General features: G+C 41.7%; 1 protein-coding gene and 1 long non-coding RNA gene across 4 annotated transcripts in view; one reads left to right on the forward strand and one right to left on the reverse strand.

Annotated features, from left to right (window-relative positions):
- The window catches only part of LOC309974913, a 400558-nt gene extending 394840 nt beyond the window's left edge, over positions 1-5718 (reverse strand). For all 3 annotated transcript variants that reach the window (XR_014326932.1, XR_014326933.1, XR_014326934.1), the window contains exon 1: positions 5362-5718. This is a non-coding gene — a long non-coding RNA (uncharacterized lncRNA). The remainder of the gene's footprint in view (positions 1-5361) is intronic.
- An 882-nt stretch (positions 5719-6600) lies between these two features.
- Positions 6601-16448, forward strand: CLN5 (CLN5 intracellular trafficking protein). The gene is made up of 4 exons (XM_082859478.1): positions 6601-6791; positions 9995-10160; positions 10710-10935; positions 13211-16448. The coding sequence occupies exons 1-4, from the start codon at positions 6616-6618 to the stop codon at positions 13720-13722; spliced, it is 1080 nt and encodes a 359-aa protein (XP_082715604.1). The 5' UTR covers positions 6601-6615; the 3' UTR covers positions 13723-16448.
- Positions 16449-17382: the final 934 nt, after the last annotated feature.

Consider the following 17382-nt stretch of genomic DNA (forward strand, 5'->3'; position numbering starts at 1 on the left):
TAAATTTAAGAGGGAAAAAAATATGTAATCTACCTTTACCTGGACTAAAGTAACTTCCATGCAATTTATTCCAAAAGAGAACATCAATATTTATATACAATAATTGTTTAATTAAAAAAATTTCAATAATACAAATGAATCTATATACAAAACAGAAATAGACTCACAGGAATAGAAAACAAACTTACGGTTACCAAAGTGGAAAAGTGGGGAGAGGGATAAATTAGGAGTATGGGCTTAACAGACACAAAGTACTATACATAAAATAGATAAGCAACAAGGTTTTACTGCATAGCACAGGGAACTATATGCAACATCTTGTAATAACCTATAGTGGAAAATAATCTGAAATACATATATATATATGTATAACTGAATCACTTTGCTCTACACCTGAAACTAATACAGTATTGTAAATCAACTATATTTCAATTGAAACAATTTTTTTCATCGTGTTCAATAGATTTTTTTAACTGCTCAGCTCCAAAGGCAGAAGTTGAAGTGGTGTTTTTGACAGAAAAAAACTGAACGAGAAGTGCAACTGCATCCTTTCATCTGCATCAGAGCTGAAGGACAAATAATTTCTTAGGTCACTTAAAATGGGAAGGTTGATGACCAGATACAGTGTGGACTGTAACTGAGAGCGGTGAAAGGAGGCAGTCTTGGCTAGGATGCAGTGCTCCTCGTGATATTTTGCGTTTCACAAATGTAGCAAGCATTTAGAAAGTCCAGTAACCATATCTATAACGTAGTTTTCTTCTACGATCACAGGAAAGAAACAGCGAAGAATGTGTTTACCTTGTTTAGCTAGTATGCCCCCCCCGAGTTTCTTTTGTATGACCTCATATATTGACCAGATATCTGAAAGAAATTTAGTCTTGTATTATTAAAGGGTGAAATCTACAATCTCCATCAATTACATCTCTACTTCCCCTGTTAGATCTTTAAATTACTAACCCTATCTTCCTCCAACAAAAATTTACTAAGCCCTTGTTATGTGCGGTGTTATAAATAAAGGACTACATCTACTTTCAAGAAGAAACCTACCTTTCTTGGCCTGGAGATAGATGCTGGTCATAAGTCATAGATGGAAGATTGCAAACCCATGAGGCTGATTCTAACTCTTGACCCAGAAGGACATTTTCATAGCCTAAGACTGTCAGTGATGCCTAAATTTAGAAAGAAGAAGTGTACATGGTACCGACATCAGGCAGGGGAAAGAGCAGCTGCCTATGAAAACGCATAGGCATCCGCCCACATCACTGAGGATACGGAGGAACAGGAGAAGAAGGAGGAGGAGATATTAGTCAACTCGAGAAGCAGGATAACCTGGTGGCCGGAGCAAGTTCCGTGTCTGCCTGTTGGGGATCTACCTTGAGTGATGTTGCGAAAGTTACTAATATCTCTGTGTCAACACTTCCGCAATCTGCAAGAGGGAAGTAGCACCTTTTTCACAGAGCTGTTGGGAGGATTAAATATAGTAAATGTCAAGTGTGTCAAAACCTTAATAATGGGCTTCCCTGGTGGCGCAGTGGTTGAGAGTCCGCCTACCGATGCAGGGGACACGGGTTTGTGCCCCGGTCCGGGAAGATCCCACATGCCGTGGAGCGGCTGAGCCCGTGAGCCATGGCCGCTGAGCCTGCGCGTCCGGAGCCTGTGCTCCGCAACGGGAGAGGCCACAACAGTGAGAGGCCCGCGTACTGCAAAAAAAAAAAAATTACAAAGAAAAAGAAAAAAACCAAAAACCCTTAATAATCATGTATTTCTGCTCACTGAATGGTAGGCACTGCTTCCTTTTGCTTGATATACATGAAAGCAAAGAGATGTTTTTGTTCTGAAGCTGGCTTTCTTGACAATATTAGTAAACTGTTCACAACAGAAGTAAAAATATATGCAATAAATAACTAGAAGATTGTAAAGAATTGTTTAAAAGATTTAATGTAACAAGTAAAAGAGTATAAATCCGGAATTACTTGATTTAGGATTAGGGTAGAGGGTTAACTATAGCTCCACAGTCGTTTGTTTTAAAGTATCACATATTAAGTATGTGACACTAATTCCTTCAAGTGGATATAATGTGTAAGTTTATTAAATTCACACTAAATTATACTGTTAAATTATCTTTGACCTAAAATAAGTTATGCTGTAGGTAAGTGAAATGCCAATAAAAATCTGAAAATAGGGCCTATATATTGCTATATAGTTGATTGTATTTGTTTAAGCCAGTTAAGCACCTGTAAAACAGGTACGTGTACCCAAGTTTCATAGCTTTTGGGGGAGGGGGCTGTTAATGAATTGATTAACATCAAGATACTATTAACCTCTTGCATTAAAATTAGTACAGGAAATTAGTGTGCCTAGGGCAAGGGCTCTTAACCTTTCTTCATGTTCCATGGATCTCTTTGGCAGCCTGGTTAAACCCCTTCTCAGACTAATGTTTTTTAGTAAGTAAAATAATATTAACACTGGATTTACAATATTGACAGTGCATTATAAGTGTCAATGAAGAAACTAATCAACAGTCTAAGAAAGAAATGGAAAATCTCATTCAAGTCAAACTGAGGACTATAACCCAGGAGACAGTCTCTCAGAGAGCTCTGAGAACTGTTCCAAAGAGTGAAGAGGGGAGGTCAGTATATATGTGATTCTGGGGAAGCCGGTATGTGCAGTCAAGCACACAGCTTGGCAGAAGTTTGTTGCTAGTCACGAGGAACAGATATCTTAGTTAATGGGTTTTTTTTTTTAATATTTTTCTAAGTATGGGAAGATGTAAGAATCCAGGTTCATAAAATTTTTTCTTCTGAACATATCTAACTCTCTGAAGGCCAGTTCTGTCAGTTTTCCCAGAGCACAGAGTGCCTTATCCTATCTTCACCCTTAATTCCTTTTAGGGTGTATTGTAGGTCAGGGACTGCAGTGGCTAATGAAATGATTCTTGTAGAACTGGATGGTGGGCAACATTCTTTGTTTTCCAATCCCTTCCCTTACAGTCTTAATTTCAGCCAAGGTCTGGGAGGCATTTCGTGACCAGTTTGTCCCAAGGTGCTAGGAATGCGCATCCTCAGGTTAGGCAAGGATTTCCTTGGTAGGCCACTCAGTGCGTTGTCACTAAACTAGGCCCTGTTAACATAGGCAAAAGCTTCTGTACCACCTGTTTTATTAGTCTGTTATCGTCCAGGACATGGTCCCCTCTTGTTGCTTCTCCCCATATCTACAGTTACACTATCACATTCATTGATCTTACGGAACTGTATATTTGGCCAATCATTTCAAGTCGCATAATCATCATTAACTTTATCTGAGGCTCATCACACATTTGGTAATGCAAGAAACAATAATCTTGTAAAAGAGGCAGAATATTTACTAACATAGCCAGTAACATTAATAGGTCTTACGTAAGTATTTAAGCTAAGAACTTCCATTAGGTGCGGCCCAGGATCTTCCCAGGTCCTCTGACCAGTCTGTTCTGCACCAATCCCTATCTTTAAGGGAAATGATATATTGGCATTGTACATAAAGTTCATTAAAGATGTCTGCCCATACAAGGCCAGTGGTGAGTCATCGTGACCTCTTACAGGCTCGAGAAAGGAATGATATCTTCTAAGGAGTTACAACATGGCTGGTGCCAGAAGGAGAAAAATTGATCTTTATGTTGAGCAGGTATTTCTGCCACCGGAGAGGTCTCGTTAACACATAATGCAGATGCACAGTGCACACTGGAGGGGAGCGAGGAAGCCCAGATGGAGAGAGAAAATATTTACATTTAAATTTTTCTTGTCTTGCCTTAAAATATGAATTTTTATTTCATCATAAGTGAGAAAGTAAAATTAGCTTGGACTGTAAAAATCCGCCCTGCCATCCAGGAGCCTGGAATAAAAGGCTGATAAAATCAGTTGCAAAATTAACATAAAACAATATTTCTCCCCAAACAGTGCTGTAAAGTGTCATAACCACCTCCTGCTTTCTGACTCACTGAGAAAATTTGTTCTCTAAAGACTTAGAGAGTTTTTGCTGTTGGAAATTACATCAGTAAGAATGAAATATCTCACCTTTACCTGGAGATTCTCAGCCCCTTGACACAGATAAGCAGCTTCAATTTACAACCTTTACAACCCAGGTGCAGAGCTCGCAATAAGGGGTTTCTAGACACAAAAATTCCATCTCTATTTAAACTTCATAGTATCCAAGGAAATAGGACCCCAGGTCCACTTTGTCATCTAAGCTGCACATTGACTCTGTGTTGACACACAGCCTTGCTTTGAGCCTACCAAAATACTGCTCACTTAAATTTCACTTAAACTCCACCCTACCTCAGAATCCTATAACTCTATATTTTTCTTTGCTTGGGGAGATGCCACGCAGCTCCTCTGTGCGCAACCTCCCACGATGCAATGGTTAATAAACCTGATTCTACTAGACTACAGTATTGTTCCACTATTGCGGTCTTAGGCTAATTGGAAAAGCCTACAAAATAAACCAATTGGATTAAAATTCAGTCTATTTGTTGGGTCCTCAAAGTTTAAAAACGTCGGACTAGAGAGAAGTAGCAAGTATGATGAGGGGTCAGGCAACAAAAGTCTGGAAGCATTCTTAGCCCGGGGTGCTAGGGTCATAGCCAAGAAGAACAGAAGGCAGACCAGAGCAGAGCAGATGGGAGCTACCGAGAGACTGAGTCAGGGCTAATATGAGGAAACGCTTTGTTAACCATTAGAGCTCCTTGCACACAGAGTGGAGAGACTGCACACCCAAGAGGGGAGATCCCCACCACTAACCAAGGTCGATCTGGAGCTTGGTTTTGTAGCTCTGGGAAATCCTGAGCAGGATAGAAAGTTCCACTGTGGCCCTCTAGCGTCTGGTCTCCTTATTTGTAAAATCTATAATGTTTCTTCCGAGAGCTGCTTCTTTTAGCTTTAAGCCATGCTCAAGTGCGGGCCCACTCAGAATCCTACAGGTGCCCTTCAGATCAAGCAGTACCCGTCTGCTGTCACCGCTAGGATGAGTTTCCCTCTCATCTTGGGTGGGTCTTTGGAGAAGCCATTTTAGGTTTGGTGATTTTGAACTGGGTGGTGGTATACGGAGGAGGGCTAGGGTTGGAGCCATCTAAATGCTTAGGTAAGTGAGGGTTAAAATGAAGCCCTGCCTGAACCTCCCCAGAATCCCCAACCTGCTGTAGCAAGTGGGCAAAGGCATATGTGTGTAGAGGGGAACAATTCCCATCGACCCTCAGAAGGCCTGGCAGGCGTGGGGAAGCCAATGACGCTCCCACCTCTCACCGTGCCCTCACCCCCGACCCCCCGCCCACCGGGTCACAACAGTCCCCTCTGGCCACTGCAGTCACCCTGCTCATTCCAACATACTTACAAATACTATGCTGGTTCACTCATGTTGTGGGTGACGTGAAAGCGTTGGACAGCCCTGGTCTGAGTCCTGCAGGCCGCCCTCTTGTGAAACGAGTGACTGTAAGTGACCATAAGTGACTATAAATGATTATGTGTCTTTAATACACTATTTATTTATTTATTTTTGGCAGCATTGGGTCTTCATTGCTGTGCGCTGGCTTTCTCTAGTTGCTGTGAACGGGGGCTTCTCTTCCTTGCAGTGCTTGGGCTTCTGATTGCGGTGGCTTCTCTTGTTGTGGAGCACGGGCTCTAGGCGCGCGGGCTTCAGTAGTTGTGACACGCGGGCTCAGTAGTTGTGGCTCGCGGGTTCTAGAGTGCAGGCTCAGTAGTTGTGGCCCACGGGCTTAGCTGCTCTGCAGCATGTGGGATCTTCCCGGACCAGGGCTCGAACCCTTGTCCCCTGCATCGGCAGGCGGATTCTTAACTGCTGCGCCACCAGGGAAGCCCATAATGCACTATTTATAGACATACGTCAACCTCTGTCTATGAGAGCAGGGCAGGCCATGAATGCCTCATCAGAAGCAGGGCAGCTGATCCCATTGTTTTCTTCAGGTGGCTGAAGGGTCAAAGAAGACAGAGTAATGCAGAATCTCCTTCGCAACTGAAGCGGTAGATCCAACAAGGATGAACATTGAGGGGGGGAGGTGGGTGGATGTGAGCTGCTTGCTAGTGTGGCCACTGTCATCACCGGCTTAGTCAGGTGAGGGCCAGTCACTCCCCCATCATTGTCTTCCTCAGTGCACTCACCTCCCCCATATATTCTCCTTCACTCAAATGTCTGTTGTCTCCTAGTCTGGGCCCTGAGGGATGAGGTAAGAGTTCGGTGCTAGAGAATCCAAACGAGACCAAAGCTGGACTTTCTGTTTGCTTGCTTGTGGTGACTGTAGCTGGGGGGACGTCAGCAGAAGCTCCAAAGAAGTGGTGACCTTTAAACTGAGACGTGAGGCCGAAAGAACTCGTCATTAAGAGTCAGAGAAAAAGAAGGCCCACGGCCTGTTTGGGCTGCTCGGGGGAACTGGACCAAAGCGCCTTCCGGCTCGGCCTAGTCCAGAAGCCGCCCGCGCTCGGGACGGGCGCGCCGGACGCGCCGGACGCGCCGGACGCGCCGGGCAGGGGGCGGAGCCGCCGTCGAGGGCGTGGCTCTGCATACGCTCTGCTCGCCGGCCCTCCGCCGTCGCGGGGCGCGGGAGGCGCTGCAAGCAGCGGGAACCGCCTCATGGCGCAGGCGGGGAGAGTTGGTCCGGGGGCCTGGGGGCGGCGGTGCGTGGGCGGGGATGTGGCTCCGGTCTGCGCGCCTTGGCGCTGGGCCTCCGCGCTGCTCTGGCTGGCGGCGGCGGCAGCGGCGGCGGCGGCGAGCGGCCCCTCCCGGCGCCAGTGGCCGGTGCCTTACAAGTGAGTGCGCTGGCGCGGCGGGGCGGGCGCTCGCGCGCGCGGCCGAAGTTCGCGGGTCAAAGGCGGGGGGGCGGGGAGGGGATTGTGTCCCGGTCGCGCAGTTGTGCGGGGGCGGCGCTCGGCGACCCTGAGGGCGCGGCGTTGAATGAAGTAAGAGAGCTGTTGAGTCGCGGCTGTTTGCTGCGCGCCGCCCTGGGGTCACCTCCTCCCGGGACCCTTGAGCCAGTTACGAGGTGACCTAGACTCGGGGCTGCCCCGAATCGTGGATGAAAAGGGAGTAATGTTATTTCGTCGCGTGACTGTCGGATACAAGTCACTGACACTTTGAATAGTTTGGGGAGACCTTTAATATCGCATTTATTACCGTGCCATGCCCTGTCATTTAGTTATCTTGAGTGCATAACATTTGCACGTCAAGTGTCCAGTTTACCCAGCTTGCCTGGGTTTGCCTGGGACTTCCCGTTTTTAGCACTGGAAGTCCGGCGACCCGGGAATCCGCTCGGCCCCTCGGTTGGCGACCTCGTTTGTCCACTGTCTTCAGCCTGGAGGTAGGACGCTGGTCATAAGCTGAGGACACGGAGACTGCAGATATGCGAAGCATATTTGAGCCTTTGAACTAGAAGAGTATTTACATGGCCTAATTGTCAGAGATGGCTAAGCAGAGAGAAAGAAAGAAAACATGGTGTCAACATCAGGCAGGGGAAGGGCCAGCAGCTTTTGGAAATGCACAACTATTCTGGATGACGAAATGGTGAGTTGGGAGACAGGATAACCTAGAGGTCGCGAGTGAGTTCTGGGCTCCGACCACTGCGGATCAAGTCAGGCTCCACCGTCACTAGCTGTGTGATCTTGGGAAAGTTGCTCAGTATCTCAGTGTCCACATGTCCTGAGTCAAAAAGTAGGAACAGTAGTTACTTCAGGTTTGTTGGGGAGATTAAATCTAGTAAATGCTAGCCAGCTATTTTCAAACCTGAATACAGTATTGGTGTATCCTGCTCACTAAATGGCTCGCAGTACTTCCTTGTTTTGCTTGATATACATGAAAAGAGAAATTTGAGTTTGAAGCTGGTTTTCTTGAAAGTGTTAATAAAATGTTCAAAAGAAGTAAAAATTTAATATTCAGTAAAACAAGGAAGAGATTGGAAATCCAAAACTACTTGATTTAAGGACAAGATATTGACTATGACTTCTTATGTTTCTTTAAAAGTTTGGTGTTAAGTACATGCCTTCATCTAATCCCCACCATAAAATTTTAACTTTATTAAGTTCACACTTAAATCATACTTTTGAAATTACCTTTGACCTAAAATAGATTTTGCTGTGGGTAAGTGAAACCTATATGTAGTTGCCCATTTGCTTAAACCAGGTAAGCACCTATAAAACAGTTAAGTATATCCAAGACTCGTAAGCTTTTAGGAGGGGTTGTCAATATTTTTGTCTAAATAAAGGTGGGTTTTTTTGGCTGTACTGCAGGGCTTGCGGGAACTTAGTTCCCTGACCAGGGATTGAACCCAGGCCAAGGCAGTGCAAGCACCGAATCCTAACCATTAGACCACCAGGGAACTCCCTAAATCAAGATTTTAACTCTTTAAATTAGAATAGACATTTCTGTTGATGTGTTAGGATTGTAAAACAATAGATTGGGCTAGAACCTGAGGGAATCTAGGATTCTTAGAGGATAGAGGCAGCTACTTTTTCTTTCATCTTTCTCTCCAGTGAAAGGTGTGTAGTGAGTGTCTGCTGATCTGAAATCACCACAGTCCCTCCTCCGCAGTCCTACTGCCGTGGCCTTCTCGGGCTGCTTCCTTGCTTGTTGTATTATTGCTGTGACCTCCTCACTGCCCTCTCAGCCTTAATTTGGCCTTTCTCCCCACCCTTTTCTAATTCATAAAGTGAGGCTTATTTAGAGCAAATTCAGTTATATCACATCTGCTACTTCAGATCCTTTAACTGATCTCCCTCCCGGGCTCAGCCCTCCCCAGCTGTGGCACTCGAGAGGGTGCCCTTCACATTGTCCAGACATACCTCTCGTTTTATTGCACTTCTGAGATACCGCATTTTTTACCAACTGAAGATTTGTGGCAACCTTGTGTGGTCAGATGGTAGTTAGCATTTTTTAGCAGTAAAGTATTTTTTAATTGAGGTACATACAATATGTTGGGGTTTTTAAGACATAATACTATTGCACGCTGAATAGACCACGGTATGATTTAAACATAACTTTTATATGCACTGGGAAACTAAAAAGCTCGGATGACTCCCTTCCCTTTACAGCGTCATCTGACATATGTGGTGGTCTGGAAGCGACCCACGCTGTCTCCGAGGTGCACCTGAATTAGGGCGAAGTGACAGTCCCTGCCTCCCTCTCCTCTCACCGCTGCTGCCTTGAAGCCTGAACTCGTCTTCCTTACCCACTTGAGACTCTTCCAGCGTGTCATGCTTGTCTTAGAGTATTTAGTGTTTTGTTTCCTTTTCCGTACTGACTTCCTAAAGTATTTTAAAAACCTAGGCTAGGCCTTCATCTCTTCCTTTGCCTCCTTACCCCCAGGCATCCCGCAGCAGGTAAAAATGATTTCTCCCTCTTTTGCACCCTCAGGCCTTTGTGTATTTCTTTGTAAGCACTCACCGTGCTGGCTTCATCACTTGTTTAATGTCTTACCAGCCCTCACCCAGAGCTCCTTGAGGGGAGGAACAGCATTTTAACTTTTGTTTCCCTCCTTTCTAGTATAGTCGTAGATCCTCGATAATATTGGTTGAAGGGGATGTCGGCTAATCCTCAAGAAAATAGAAAATGTGTTCTATTTAATTATGATTATCTTTGAATAATCTTAACATATGGATTGTTTGGGAAGTTCAATATCATTTGAAAGCTATTCCTTTATTCAGTAAATATCTGTCTACTAAATAAGGTGTGGAGCTATAAACATTTTCACGTATGGTCCCTGTCTTCAGAATTCTCACAATGGGAGCGGGGAACCAGGAAGCATGCAATTATCAGTTGCTTTCAATGTATCATTTGCTATTAAAGACATCATTGGAGTTTGTTCACAGGATAACATATAAAATGTATATTTATACACTATGGCTGAGCTTTGGGTGTTTTTTCTAAAAATGTGATTGACAGTGAAATTAAAATCTGGATTCTACGATGTGCGAGAACCAAATTCCTATTAGAATCTAAGTTGATGATTTTTTTTTGTTAGACGCTTTTCCTTCCGTCCGGAACCAGATCCTTACTGTCAAGCTAAATACACTTTCTGTCCCACTGGCTCCCCTGTCCCAGTGATGAAGGATGATGATGTCATTGAAGTCTTTCGTTTGCAAGCCCCAGTGTGGGAATTTAAATATGGAGACCTCCTGGGACACTTGGTAAGGCTGCATCTTGATCTTGTAGCTCGTTAATTAAGTGATTTGATTAAGTGGATTTGAGGGAATAATCTCTATTCAGTCACTAGTTTTAGATTATGTTTATTGGTGTTCCTCTTAGCACATTTTAAATAAGTAGTCCAAAACAATAATCAGGTTTTATGATCCTGACAATAATCAATGCAATTGCTTTAATCCATTTTAATATTATGGATCCAAATGCAATTCCTGTACCCAGATCCTGGAAAGAAAGAAAGGAGGAGGCCCCGAGCAAGGGGCAAGGCAGGTGGGAATCACTTCTTCACATCCAGTTCCTGTTGTGCACACTTTTCCTAGGTTAGCTCACCATTTGAGCCTCTCATCACCTGAGAGGTACACAGACTTCCTTCCTGTGTCTGGGGCATGGAGGCTGCTCAACGTGAGAATAGCAACAGGGAAGGGGAATAACTGGTCTACTCTATATGCAGCTGTGGTATCGCACTTTCTCCCATCTGGCTCCTGAACCAGCGGTTACGTCACAGATGCTTTGATACATGTATGATCTTTACACAGAAAATTATGCACGACGCCATTGGATTCAGGAGTACTTTAACTGAAAAGAACTACACAATGGAATGGTATGAACTTTTCCAGCTTGGAAACTGCACATTTCCCCATCTCCGACCTGAAATGAATGCCCCTTTCTGGTGTAATCAAGGAGCTGCCTGCTTTTTTGAAGGAATTGATGATATTCACTGGAAGGAAAATGGGACGTTAGTTCTAGTAGCAACCATATCAGGTAAGTTTCAAAACTATGGCAGCATTTGATGATTGCATCAATATCCAAAAATGACAGAAATTACTTTCATTGAGGCCTCTCAGTAACGGTCTGCTCTTCAGAGATCAACTTATAAAATACACTTCTGGAATCACTGACCTTTGATCCAAACTATTACTCATGCAAAACTTCACATTAGTTACAGATTATCTTTTCTATTTTCATAATAAAAATAAATGATATAAAGCTGTACAATTAAATTGGACTTTCTAAATAAAATAATAGAGGCAAATCTCTATTTTAGGGGTGACCACCAGTTTGTTCTCTGTATCTGTGGGTCTGTTTCTGTTTTCTTTTGTTTGTTCATTTGTTTTATTTTTTAGATTCTACATACTATATGAAATCATATGGTAATTTGCCTTTCTCTGTCTGACTTACTAAACATAATATCCTCTAGGTCCATCCATGTTGTCACAAATGGCAAGATTTCATTCTTTTTTATGGCTGAATAATATTCCATTGTATGTACATGCCACATTTTCCTTATTCATTCATCCCTCGATGGAAACTTGGGTCATTTCCATGTCTTGGCTATTGTAAATAATGCTGCAGGAAACTTAGGGGTGCTTATAGCTTTTCAAGTTAGTGTTTTCTCTTCCTTTGGATAAATGCCCAGGAGTGGAATTGCTGGATCATATGGTAGTTCTATGTTTAATTTTTTGAGGAACCTCCATACTGTTCTCCATAGTGGCTGCACCAATTTACATTCCCATCAATAGTGCACGAGGGTTCCCTTTTCTCCACACCCTCACCAACACTTGTTATTTGGTGTCTTTTTGATGATGGCCATTCTGACAGGTGTGAGGTAATATCTCATTGTGGTTTTGATTTGCAGAATTGGTGTCTTTTAAATGTAATCTGGGAATCTTTTAACTATTTATCATGCTGTTTTCTATATTTCTTCCTATTTTCTAATTGATGTGCTGCAAACCATCCAACAATATAAAAGTCCATTTCTCTTTTAGCAATGCTCATTGTGGTAAATAGCTATCCTTCTTTCATTCCAGGCCAGTTCACATCTCTCTTTTCTCCATTTCCACCTACCTCATTATCTACAAAATGTTCCTTCTGACATCAGAGTATGATCATATGAACAAGTGATCTCTATTTTCTGTAGAAGAGTTTGCAATATGCTGGTACTTAAATCTTTTAAGTTATCCATCTGCCTTGTGATTAATCCTGTTCATTGACCTTTTTACACATTACAGAATAGGGTTTTGAAGCATTCATATCTCTTCATTACAAGCAGTGGCTTTTCAAAGTTGAAGAACACTATGAACAGTATCCCCAGCTCTAAGAAAACAGGATTTATATTATTTCACCATTTTAATACCATAAAATTGATAAAAGCAGCTACTCTGTTCATTCTGTAGGGCTTTAAATATTGATTTTATGGACTCAAGCTGGAGTAACCTAAGAAAGATTCACACACAGTGACAAAGTGAAATGTTGGGGCCATGCTGTTTTAGGCCCAGATGTGGTTGCAGCCATGCAGAGTATTTTGTTAACATTTGGAGAGATTCCTCTGGTCTGGTACAAGGTGGTGAGAGAGAGTGTTAGCCATCCTGGAGTCTGTATAATCCATGAACTTGGTCAAAAACATTTCCAGTTTAGTTGATTCACTGGAAGAATTTGTGTAGTGGGTAGAAAGGTTGTAAGCAGTAGCCACAAGTACAGGGAGCAAAGGGAGATACCAGATATTGAAGGTGAATGGGGCACGGTGCTTCCTTCTCAAGTAGCTGTTCCTCAGGCAGCCATTCATACCTTGCTTTGCATAGAAAAGCTTCGTGTTTCACCTTCCTCAGTTCTTCTTACACTATCTTTGCCTCATTCACTTTTTCCTCTTCCACAATTTTTCCCTTGCTTCTTTTTTCTCTTTTGCCTCTGAATCCAAGATTTGTTGAGTGGAGTAGAGAAACAGGGCTTTGGCACATGTACAATTTAGCTTTTGACTGTAGCTTAAATGATTACAGAATTTGTATGTAAGACTCCTCTTTATACACCTATTATATCTAATGTTTAGTTCAGAAATACCTTGTGCCTTGAAAAATGGAACAGTAATTGGCTGAGCTTCGATTCCTTTTGTGAGATGCAGGTTTGGAAATTCAAAAACTGTTGTTTAATCATGTAGTCATGGCCTTGATCTGGTTAGAGCATTTTACTTAAAACTAACATGATTAGCTTTGATGTTCACATAGTGTTGTTTTTTTTTGTTTGTTTGTTTGTTTTTAACTAGGAGACATATTTAACAAAATGGCAAAGTGGGTAAAACAGGACAATGAAACGGGGATTTATTATGAGACATGGACTGTCCAAGCCAGCCCAGAAAAAGGGGCAGAGACATGGTTTGAATCCTACGACTGTTCCAAATTTGTGTTAAGGACATATAAGAAGTTGGCTGAACTTGGAGCAGACTTCAAGAAGATAGAAACCAACTATACAAGAATATTTCTTTACAGTGGAGAACCTACTTACTTGGGAAATGAAACATCTGTTTTTGGGCCAACAGGAGACAAGACTCTTGCTTTAGCCATAAAAAGATTTTATTGTCCTTTCAAACCACATTTGTCAACTAAAGAGTTTCTTTTGAGTCTCTTGCAAATTTTTGATGCTGTGATTATACACAGACAGTTCTATTTGTTTTATAATTTTGAATATTGGTTTTTACCTATGAAATTCCCTTTTATTAAAATAACATATGAAGAAATCCCTTTACCTAACAGAAACAGAACACTCTCTGGTTTATAAAACCTTAATTCTACTGCTTTTTTTTTCTACTAGCTCATCAGTTTTTCAGGGAGTGGTTTTACATGTGTGGATTTCTTAGGCCTTTCTTCCTTGGGACAGAAAGGTAAAATACACATGGGCAGAATTGCTGCATCATAATATCCCGGGAATTTTTTTGGAAAGAAGCTGAAAACTCTTATTGTGTTGGCCAAAGTGAACCCATTAGGTGATCTTGATTTCAATCTCCAAGGCTTTGTTAATATGGAGAATTATATCATGTCATCAGATATACAGGATCTTTGGACTCAGAATGTGAAATTGTGGATATGGTGTGCCAAAACTAAAAATACTGTCAGTGACCTTGTCATGGTGGGAGCTACTTTTTGCAGATATGGTAATTACACTTTCTCATTTAGGTACTTTCTGGTAGTTGTGACTGACTTTACAGCCTTTGTAACTTCTAGAGCCAGTCCTAGTAGTTTGATTTTGTTCTATTCACTTAACCTTAAAGAGTAATTGGGACACCACAGCTGGAGTGGTCATGCTTCCAGATGTGGTAAAATCAGTGATAAAGAGCACAAGTTTCTGGCTAGCATTTTAGAACTAGCCAGTAACTGGTATTTTGTGATTTAAGCAACTTACCATTTCCAAACCTTAGTTTCCTTATCTCGAAAATGATTCATCTGTCACGATTGTTGTAAAGACTGAAGCCATGTATAGTTTCGCCTAGTAAGGTCACAGTAAGTGGTAACTATGACGATTAATCAGAGAACAAACTGCCATCATTGATCTTGCCTAATGTGGTTTACAGGCCAGCCTTTCCTGGCTTTGTAATAATCACCCAGACTCTGAGCGGGCAGCATAGTGCTTCTGCGGTTCTTCACACATACGGAACATGGAAGTATCTGACTGCAGGTACATCTGGGTGAACGGGCACCCTTTAACTAACTCCTTCACTGCTTCACACAGTCCCTCCGCCGCCCACTAAAGCTGCCAGCAATGGAAGAAGGTACACTTCCCAGAGAGAGGGCAGGTTTTTGTCAAGGATCGCCAAGTAGCCGTGCTTCCATTAGGGCTATCAAAGAAGGTTTCAAGGTCCTTTAAGTGTCTGATAACTGAACACCCTGTTTCTATTCATGGAAAAAATACCTACCAGTCAGGAAAATGATGAGGCAGAGATCAGAGAAAACAGTCTGTATTTAATATGTAAATGTACCAATTCTATTCAGTTTCTGCCCACATTTGAGTGCTTCCTAAGAGGTTAGTACATTGAGTTCTCATAAAAAGCCTAAGTGTAGGTACTCTTCACGTGACTCAAATGAGGAAATTGAGACTTAGAAAGGTTACGTGACCTTTCCACAGCTACCCACCTAGTGGTAATGGAGGCTCATTTTGAACCAGGTTCTGCTGACTGAATGGGATGCACCAGCAAGCAGGTTTTTCGGCACTGCTCAAAGCGTGGTCCTCAGACCAGTGCCTGGACCATAAGTTACTAACACCATATGTTCTGGTCTGTGAGGAGGAACTCTTAAAGCAACTTGTTGGACTAATTTTGTTTCTGTTGAATCCAATTAAAAAAAAAAAAAACGGGGGCTTGTACTTTGCTTTTATTTCGTCTAGGAATTTATCATTGTCTTCAAAACTATAGGCACTAAAACGCAGTCTAAAAGTAAAAACCCAGCCCTTCAGCACAGATAGCATAAGAAGCACTGCATCATTATGATGCCTGCTGCACAGAGGATGTCTCACCCTCGAGCACAGGGAGAAGTGGCTTTCACTGCCTACAGTTTAGCCTTGTCTACTCATGTTAATAGTGCCAAACACTCCTGATTACTTTAACCTCTTTAACCTGCTAGTTGTCTTCAGAATATGTCACAAGAAAACTTGGATCTTTGCACTGGCACCATCTAGTGGCTAAAATCGGGCAATGTCAGCCTCTACGGATTCAGGAAAATTGCTCTGGAAAAGTGTTTTGGATTTCCAGAACTACATTGGGGTAACAAGCAGAAACTCCTATGCCAAGTTTGTATTAACTGTAACTCACAGAACTTGGTTCCATGGCAACAACAAATGAGGACATCCGTACATGGAACTTGAATATTAAAGCAAGAATCTACTAGTTACATTAAAAAGCGTTCATGATTTTCCACTGTTCCTAAGAATACTGATGTGAAGAAATTCTACTGAGAATTTGACATACAGACTCAGGATACTACTATAACAGAGTGTGTAGCATTCATATAAGTAAGTACTTCTTAAGAATTTATCAAGCCTATCAGCTATACTTACAAGTTGAAGTAGGGCTTTGAAGCAGAGATGATTCAGGAAAAAGCTTTTAAAATGGTAGCTGGAAAACCAAGACACAAGCCAGGCAGGAATCTGCCAATTAAATTTTGCTGTCCTTTGAACTTCTGTATAACTAACTTAAATGTGATTTCTGTTTTTCTCGTTAAGTTGTAAATGTATAAAATTTCCTCTACAAGAAACCATTAGTTGAAGTCTAAGTTATATTAGGGCTTTAGAATAATCTTATTAATAACTTATTAATTCTGGCTCCATATTAGGTAAGTATACCCACAGTGTGTCATCAGTTGTAGGTACAGGAAAATAGGCAAAAGGTGAAAATAAACTGTAAATATTTGGAACCCTCACTCAATATTGGCTCCTTATTAGAAATCAGAAAAATAAAATAAAAAATCTTAAGACGTCTCATCCAGTTTTATAATCTGCTCTGGTGGCACTTAACTAATTCCCTAGGACTGTATTTCCTTTAAGATGACTTTTTTTTTTTAAAGAAATTATTGGTATGTTACAAAAACAGCAACGTTCCCAAACCCCACACGCTTTTCCCCTCACAGCAAATGAGTTGGCCAAAGTTTGTTTCCAGCATCTTCCTCGTATTTACCCTTTGTTGTCCAAATAGCATCCTGCTGCTTAAACCTTCTACATTTTCCTTCCCCTATTTAAAACAAAACAGCATGGTAATCATATATTCTTTTACTGGACTGATTATTCTTTAATTCACTTTGGAGTAAAAGGCTTTGTGTTCTTTTTTATATATCATATGATATGTCCTTTTTTTTTTAAAGGAAAATTGGGTATCAGCAAGTAGGTAAAATTTTTCTGGCTGCTTGGTAACATTTAAAAACCAGCCCCACAGCTAAACTGAGCTGGAATCTGTGCAAAGATTGTGCCCAGCTGTGTATGGGGTAGAGCTTACTTTACAGCTTATTAAAGGACCTAGTTCAGGCCTGAGCCGTCTTCATACCAACCCTTGCCTTCTATCCTAAGCTTTTCCATAAATATAAAGAATTCTCCTTTGATTGCAGTAAATTGACTTATCTTTAGTCATGCCTTTTTACTGATAATATTGTTAATAAAATAGCCCAGATTAAGATTACCAAGGTAAACTGAAGTTATTTTATGGAAGCTGGAGATGAAAATAATTTCAATAGTTTAAAAACTATTCTGATTGTATGGATTTATATAAAGGTGTTTCTCTCTAAAAATGCTAGCTGGTTTCAAGGATCCTGACTAAGATTTCTATTCCTAAACAATCTGTTTTTTAAATTCTTATTCTAAATGCCTAATCTTGTATCTCAAAAAAGCCACTCTACCATAAATATTTAATATTAAACATTACATCCATCAGATATGGATTTGAAACTAAAACTATAAATC

This window comes from Leucopleurus acutus (genome assembly GCF_964270905.1).
Source record: "Leucopleurus acutus genome assembly, chromosome: 18".
Lineage (NCBI taxonomy): Eukaryota > Metazoa > Chordata > Mammalia > Artiodactyla > Delphinidae > Leucopleurus > Leucopleurus acutus.